The sequence below is a fragment of the Salvia splendens genome, chromosome 1 (genome assembly GCF_004379255.2).
Source record: "Salvia splendens isolate huo1 chromosome 1, SspV2, whole genome shotgun sequence".
Lineage (NCBI taxonomy): Eukaryota > Viridiplantae > Streptophyta > Magnoliopsida > Lamiales > Lamiaceae > Salvia > Salvia splendens.
This window is the reverse complement of record NC_056032.1, coordinates 17,250,799-17,259,173: the sequence shown is the minus strand read 5'-3', so window position 1 is coordinate 17,259,173 and position 8,375 is coordinate 17,250,799. Positions and strand designations below refer to the sequence as shown.

The following is an 8,375-nucleotide window of genomic DNA, read 5'->3' as shown; positions in this document are numbered from 1 at the left end:
CACCAACAACAAATATTCTCTCTACTCTCTCTAGTCTCTACATTCTAGTGTGCATCTTAGGAGCATTGCATTGCTCGGTTCTTGCTTCCAATTCAAGTTCACCGGAGCCTACGAGTTTGAGGTGCTTCAACTCGATAGGAGGAAAGTCGTTTCATCTTTGGGGATATTACGTCAATCTGTGAGCACTAGCCGGGGTGTATTTCGTCTTGCAGAGAGAGGGTCACCTCGACTCGACTTGAAGAATAATATAGTTTGCATCTCTTTACGTTTGTTGTAATTTATATTGTTACATTTACCTTCCAGTTTTTGTTCTTTTGTAATAGCAAGGGTTGCCCGTGTAAAGGCTGCAATATTTTCAACAATACACACAACAAAAACTCATCACATCCCTTCTAAGTGTGTCCACAACAAGGCGGAACAGCCACACCACAGCCACAGTCACGCCTCAACCACAAAAACTTGTCCATCCCTCACTCCACAGCCACAAATCATATTATTTTATCAATTGTTGGTATACTTTAATTGGACTAGAATAAATATTATCGGAAGAAAATAATTAGAAAAAACATTATTTATTTAAAAAATAAAAAATAAAACCAAATCTTCATTGTATTATAAATATTAGAAAATTATACAACAAAAATTATCTAAAAACAAACAACACCGCCGATGTTAATATCACGATGTGTCCGCTCCCCTACGTGCCCAGATCTCTTCAATCATATCGGCATGGAGCTGGAGATGTTCTCTTTCCTTGTGCATATCGGTGAAAGCTTGGAGCAAGTATTCATCACTACGCAGTACACCCATTTGTAGGGATGCGGTGGCAACACCATGACTTGAACTAGCACCATCGTCCGATGCTCAACGCTCTACAGTCGGTCCTTCATAATCTATTATCATGTTATGCAATATGATACATGCATACATGATATCAGCGACAACGACTTGGTGCCAAACTCTCGGGCACCGTATAATTCCCCATCGCGCTTAGAGCACATCAAAAGCTCGCTCAACATCCTTCCTCGCACCCTCTTAACGTTGCGCGAAATAGGATTTCTTCGGACCAACTGGATGTCGGATCGTCTTCACAAATATGGGCCACCGAGGGTATATCTCATCTTCCAAATAGTAGCCCATGTTGTACTGCCTGCCGTTGGCCATGAAGCTGATTTCCGGACCCTCACCCCGGCACTGCTCATTGAAGAGAGGCGACGACTGCAGAACGTTTGTGTCGTTGTTAGACCCTGGCACACCAAAATACGCATGCCTGGTCTCAACCGGTAGTAAGCCACTACTTCCAGGATCATCGACGAGTGTTTGCTTTTGAAGTCGGTAATGAACTGCCCTTTCCAAACCACCGGGCAGTTCCTCCATTCCCAGTGCATGCAACCTATGCTGCCTATCACCCATGGGAAACCATGCATTCTCCCGTGCATATCTAGCAGTACCTGGCAATCGGTGGCTTTTGGCTTTCATAGATAATCTACACCGAAGATGGCCTTGATGGCCCCTACAAAACTGGCTCAAAACCTCGAGGGTAGTGGTCTCATCCATGTGTAGGCATTCGTTGAACATGTCAGCCGGTCCGGCATAGGTCAGCGCCTAATTGCTGCAGTGCACTTCTGCAACGTCGACAGTCTGATTCGGCCGCTGGCATCAAGTCCGAGAGTGAAGCACTTGTATCTCCCATCCAATGACGTCTATATATGGAGGAAGAGTCGTTGGAAAATCTGAAACGCCGACGGAAAGTAGTCGAAAATCAGCCGCTGGTTAGCCCCGACATGGTCACGTCGGATTGTTCACCGACGATGAATTGGACGAGGGACCGCCGCCGCCGCACGCTCCGCATCCTCCTGTACTTCCCACTCCACCTCTTCAACCACCGCATCAAACGCCTCATAACGCGCGTTGATACTCGCCGTCATCCATATCCATTTTATGAGTGTGGAATTGAGAAAAATTTTAGATTGGAGATTGGAATGGAATAAAAAAAATAAGACAAATAAGTTGTATTTATAGAAAATAATTAAGAAAATATTTTTTTTGCAGGCGGCGTTGCAGCCACCGCCCCATCCACACCGCATACGCCCCCTCCCCCCCCTGTCGCGGCTGTCCTCGTCCAGCAATAGACCACCGCAGCTGGCCTATTGTGGACACTCTAAGTCTCTCCACACACTACTAACCCAAAAATGAGAAACCTCCTCACTCTCTTCACCCTCGTTTGCCTTGTCTTGGGCTCCGTTTCCGGGCAGAAGTGTGGGTGCAAGAGGGGCGAGTGCTGCAGCAAATTCGACTTCTGCGGCAACGACGACGCCCACTGCAGCACCAATTGCTGGGCCGGGCCGTGCAAAGGCCGTAACAAAGTCAAAGTTGGTGATGTTGTGACCAACACTTTCTTCAACGGGATCCTCGCGAGTCAGCGCCCGCTCGGCTGCCTAAGGAAGGGATTCTACAGCCACGCGAGGTTTCTCCTAGCGATGGCCTCTTATCCCACCTTCGGGACTATTGGATCCGTCGACTACTCCAAGCGGGAAATCGCAGCCTTCTTTGCATGAGACGGGAAGTAAGCTTTTAACACCACACATAAATATTCTCATTTATTTCCATACTCCATCCGTCCCATAAAAATAGGGATACTTTCATTTTCCGTCCGTCCCAAAAAATAGCTCATTTTCATTTTTGGAAAGTTCTCCCCAACTCATCCATGTACATCAATTTATTTACAAATTACCTTTGTACATTGGTTTGTTCTAAATTGAAGAGAATGGCGGGTAATCGAAGCCCTATTGCGACCTAACATATTCAAAATGGCCGTGTGCGGCCAACAAGCACTACTACGGTTGGGGACTAACAAAGCTGACGTGGAACTACAACTATGGTGCGGCAAGCTGCCATAGGGTTCAATGTACTAAAAAATCCGGAGCTCGTTGCCAGAAATGCCCTTGTATCAATCAAGGCTTCTTTGCCACAAATGCCCTTGTATCAATCAAGGCTTCTGTATGGTTTTGGATGGAAAACTGCCACGACCTTTTCATATCAGGCAAGGACTTTGGTGCCACGAGTCGTGCTATTAATAGCGTTGAATGTGACGAGAAGAGGACCGCGCGAGTGAGCTCTCGAGTCAAGTACTTCGAAGATTATTGTAAGCAGTTGCAGGTTAATCCGGGACCTAATCTTCGGTGTTAAGATATCTACAACTACTGTTTATGAGAGACAACTCGAGAAAATATATGTTGAGAAATTAGACTAATGACTGCCTTAGGTTTGGATATGAACAATGGTGTGATTATTCAAGTTCGTTGATATACATTGACCTATTCGACTGTCCCTGTTTAGTAAAATACAGTAAACAAATGAGTCAATCTTGAAATTATCATTTTACAAGATTTGCCTTTTTCGGGAGCTATATTGTACTATGGTCATCTTCGCTGATCACTTAGTTCTTCTGATGCCAAACTAGAAGTGCCACCATCCGAACCGCTCTTCGGAACTCTGAACCACACCCTAAATAAATTCCAACATCATCACGATGTTCGACATCCTTGGACGTCTGTCTGGGTCGTGTCTTGTGCAGAGAACAGCTATTTTCACCAGCTGCTTCGCAACTGCCTCCATGAAATCATCACCACCTTCATTGTCAGCCATTGATTCCCATCTTCCCTCCTCATAATTCTTTTTTACCTGATATTAGATGTATGACGGAAATAAGGAATTACAAACTGCAAATTCTTAGTATTCACAGAATAAACTTTAAAGGCAACTAGGTCTCTCACCCAATCAACACACATTCTGTCGTTCTCATCGGCAACGTGAATAAGATCAATAATTTTCTGTCCGGTGATGAGCTCAAGAAGAAACGCTCCATAACTGAAAACATCAGTTTTATCTGAACACTTACCACTGGCAAGGTACTCAGGAGCTATATGACCAATTGTTCCGGTCACGGTAGTGGTAATATGAGTCTGGTTGTGGTCCATGATCTTGGCTGATTTGAAATCAGTAACAACTGCTTCAAAGTTGTCATCTAACAATATATTTGCAGCTTTGACATCGCAATGAATGATTTTCTTTTCACATTTATCATGCAAATGAGCTAGACCCCTTGCAGCACCGAGTGCTATGTTTCTTCTCTGTAGCCAAGTAAGAGGAGCCCGCGATTCATGTCTCCCTGCCCATAGAGTAAATACAATTGGAAACAATAATTAACCAATAAACACTCATCTGCTCTCTGCAAAATATCTCATCATTATGTTAACATTGAGAAAGAATTTATGTTAAGCAATATACATCAATACATATATCTAGAAAAGGAACTGTATATATGTCAGTCAAGCTTACCCGTTAACCATGAATCGACACTTCCATTGACCATCAACTGGAGAACAAGCAGTTGTACTTCTGGCATCCGGCAAAATCCAATCACATGAACCAGATTCGGAATTGGCAAACAAATCCGTCCAATCTCCAGTTCTCTTTCAAAATAACATTCTAGACTTTGAGAATTGTATCTTTTAACTGCAATAGGATAGCCATCTAACCAGCCTTTGTAGATCACATTAAAACTATCCTCACTGATAATTTTGTTGCTAAAACCTTCTGTTGCAGCATGTAATTTATCCAAAGTAAAATTCTCGACATCTCGACCTTCGAATATGTCTTCTTTGAAATCTTCCATGGACCACTCTGCCTCCCCCTTTGCCAAGTGATACGCAACTTCTAACCTCCTTGCAACTTCTAACATCGTCGGACGTCCTTCTGGATCATCTCGTGTGCAGATCAGAGCTATTTGCAGCAACTCCTCAACCTCTTCATCTATGAACTCACCTTGAAGTTCTGCATCAACTATCACTTTCCATTCTCTCTCCTTGTAAATATCCTTTACCTGATGTCAGATTATATATCCCTGAGTAACCATATAACAATAACTGAGCCAAGTAACAGGGTACTTGAAAAACGCCCCGTGACAGTTTTTATTTGTGAAATTTCTACTTCAAATGAAAATATTGCCTAGACTCATCAACACAGGATTAATGTACAATCATCAAAATATCATTTATCACAACAGTATTTAAGTTTCAACTTCAAACTATTTAGATGATTTGCAATTCTATGCGTGTGCATCCCTATGAGAGTAATGGTACAACTAGAGGAAGACTCACCCAATCTAGGAAGTTCATGTCATTATCATTGGCAAGCCGAGCAAGATCGAAAGGTCTCTGCGCGGTGATGAGCTCGAGAAGAAAGACTCCATAACCAAAAACATCATTTTTCACCGAACACTTACCAGCAAGACACTCAGGAGCTATATGACCAATTGTTCCTTTAACTGGAGTGACAATATCATCACCACAGCAATCCACAAATTCACCCAATGATAAATCAGCAAGAACTGCTTCAAAGTTCTCATCCAACAATATATTTGAAGCTTTAACATCACGATGAATGATTTCCCTGGGGCATATATGATGCAGGTAAGCTAGACCCTTTGCAGCTCCAAGTGCTATCTTCATCCTTGTTAGCCAGTCGAGAGGAGGCAGTGAATCTTTTCGTTCTGGAGTCAGTAGGTTTATTATAAATATAATGTATGCATAACAAAATTCCCAATCAGTTACTACAAAATATAATAAATACAAACACTTTACAATATAACAAACAAAACTAAATCTACACAATTATTGTTTATACAAAACTTATGGTTACTTTCCTTAACCAGAACGCAATTAGACCAGCGAATAAATATGAATGGTTGATTGAGCTTACCTCTTAACCAGAACGCAACACATCCATTGACCATGTACGGATAAACGAGCAGCTTTTCTTTTTGAGTAATGCAAAATCCACGAGCACGAATTACATTAGAATGTGTAGCAATGCTCATCATTTCCATATCTATCTCAGTTGCGTGTTTTCGCACTAGTTTAACTTCTACTAGAGAACCATCTTCTAGTTGACCTTTATAAACTTTCCCAAGTCCACCACGTACAAGGATATTTTTGTCGCTAAAACTGTCTGTTGCAACAAGTAGCTCACGCCGGGAAAAGCTTTGGAGTCCAAAATGATCCTCTTCATCAACAGCAACACTGCTAAGCAAACCTTGGGCCAGATCATAGTCCTTGGGTTTCCTCCTCCAAAGCCAAGCAGGAAATAGCTTCTTTGTACTAGGTCCAGAAGCATTTCTCCTAGCTGCAAATCCATAGCATCTAACTAAGAACTAAACTTCAATCGAAGCATAAGGAGCAGAGTTTTTAGAGTTAGGTTTAGATTTAGGATAGTGTAATTTGATTTTCCCCAATTATACCACAACAACATAATATTAATAGCCATCACAAAACCAAACATTCTAATGAATTAATAACCGAGACGAACCTTCAACGCTAGTAATCGGAGGTTGAGGCGGCGGTGGTAGTGCAAGTATACGCTTCAACAAGTCACTCGGAATTCTAAAATATTCACAAATTTCCGTAACAGTTTTTTTATTTGAAACAGTCAAAACGGAGATGAGCAGAGGAGGAGATACCTGAGACTTTGTCCACTGGAATAAGAGGATCTCGGAGTATCGGAGGCAATGGTGGAGATGGAGTTTTGGTGACAGAGCTGCCATATCTCATCTTTCTTAATCACCGCCTTCACCAGCCGCTCCCAGTTATCGGGCGAATTCCACGAAACGACCTCATGGGAGGTAGTATCCGCCATTTGTACCCGCCAAAAAAAAGTTTCCAGAGAGGGGAAAGACGCGAGAGGTTCTCGCGTGTATCAAATGAAACACGCGTTTCGTTCATGCGTGTTTTAACTAAACACGCGAGAGGAATTAGCGTGTTTTAACTAAACACGCGAGAGGTCTGGACTGCTTCTGTTATTCAAGTGAAACACGCGAATTGCTCTCGCGTGTATCAAGTGAAACACGCGAATTGCTCTCGCGTGTATCAAGTGATACACGCTAATGCCTCTCGCGTGTATAATTTAAAACACGCTAATTCCTCTCGCGTGTTTAGTTAAAACACGCATGAACGAAACGCGTGTTTCATTTGATACACGCGAGAACCTCTCGCGTCTTTCCCCTCTCTGGAAACTTTTTTTTGGCGGGTACAAATGGCGGATACTACCTCCCATGAGGTCGTTTCGTGGAATTCGGCCCCCAGTTATCTCTCGACGACGACAGCATCTCTTCACAGTCGAACTAAATTCGGATTAAGCTAAAAAGGGAGGAAATGCAGTTAAACATTTGATCTTGATCAAAATGCGTTTCTCTTTCATCTTCATCTAGATTATTTACAGTCGGTGGAAACGCGCCTGATAGTGTCAACGACGGGGTGAGAATAAAATATTGAAAAAGAAAAGATAGAGAAAGAGGAGAGAAATCTGCGTTTTGTTCGTATAAATGTGCGTTTTGAGCACAGCATTTGGTGCTGTGTTTTTATACACGCTAGGGGATCTCACCCCGTCAACGACTGAATGTTCCATATAAAGAACGCAAAATAGCCAAAAAAAAAAGAAAGAAAAAGATAGGCAATTAGACCATCTCCAAGAGTATACTAAAACCTAAAATGAGATAGGTATTTAGTTTCAATAGTACTCAAAAACCAATCATATTTTTGGTTTTTGAGAAAAAAATATCTATCTTTAGGTTTACATTAAACCAAAACCTAAAATTTTTCAAATTTTATGAGTAAAAAAGGCATAATATAGAAAATATTCTTTTAAATTTGAGTTTAGTGTAAATGGTTGGAGTAAAATTAATATTTAGTGTGAGATTTACACTAAAATGAGTTTTAGTTTAGTGAAATGGTTGGAGACGCTCTTAGCTCCCAATAATACTCCATAACTATGTCATTTTAGGTTTTTGGGGAAAAAAATAGGTTTACACTAAACTCAAACCCAAAAGTTTTAAAAATTTTGTATGTTCAAAAAACATAATATAGAGAATATTCTTTTAAGTTTACTCCAACCATTTACACTAAACTCAAACTCAGTTAAGTGTAAATGTCACATTAAATATGATTTTACTCCAACCATTTACCCTAAACTCAAACTTAAAATGAATATTCTCGACATTATGCATTTTTTACACACAAAATTTGAAAAAAAATTAGGTTTGAGTTTAGTGTAAACCTAAAGATATGTATTTTTTTCTCGAAAACCAAATGGGATTGGTTTTAGAGTACTATTGGAGCTAATTACCTATCCCATTTTAGGTTTTAGTGTACCATTGGAGATGGTATAAAATTATATTTGATATGACTTTTACACTAAAATGGGTTTGAGTTTAGTGTAAATGGTCGAAGATACTCTTAGTTCTAGTCTATCTATCTGTTGAAAATTGGATCATATCTGTATTTGGGTTGATGATTTATTGACACTGGGCTGAATTTATT

The 8,375-nt window shown here is 41.0% G+C and overlaps 2 protein-coding genes across 3 annotated transcripts; one reads left to right on the top strand and one right to left on the bottom strand.

Moving 5' to 3' along the window:
* Positions 1-2,192: 2,192 nt before the first annotated feature.
* Positions 2,193-2,558, top strand: LOC121810098 (chitinase 6-like). The gene has a single exon (XM_042210990.1). The coding sequence runs from the start codon at positions 2,193-2,195 to the stop codon at positions 2,556-2,558; it is 366 nt and encodes a 121-aa protein (XP_042066924.1).
* Positions 2,559-3,266: 708 nt separating this feature from the next.
* Positions 3,267-6,819, bottom strand: LOC121744436 (BRASSINOSTEROID INSENSITIVE 1-associated receptor kinase 1-like). 2 transcript variants are annotated; one of them, XM_042137971.1, is made up of 7 exons: positions 6,521-6,819; positions 6,370-6,443; positions 5,764-6,186; positions 5,163-5,554; positions 4,342-4,885; positions 3,777-4,171; positions 3,267-3,684 (listed from the first exon to the last, which is right to left on the bottom strand). In XM_042137971.1, exons 1-7 carry the CDS (start codon positions 6,694-6,696, stop codon positions 3,508-3,510), a joined length of 2,181 nt encoding a protein of 726 aa, XP_041993905.1. In that variant the 5' UTR covers positions 6,697-6,819; the 3' UTR covers positions 3,267-3,507. The 2 variants fall into 2 exon arrangements, with proteins under 2 accessions (XP_041993905.1, XP_041993913.1); XM_042137979.1 differs by lacking the exon at positions 6,370-6,443 and having other exon boundaries at positions 6,521-6,671.
* Between the last annotated feature and the right edge of the window lie 1,556 nt (positions 6,820-8,375).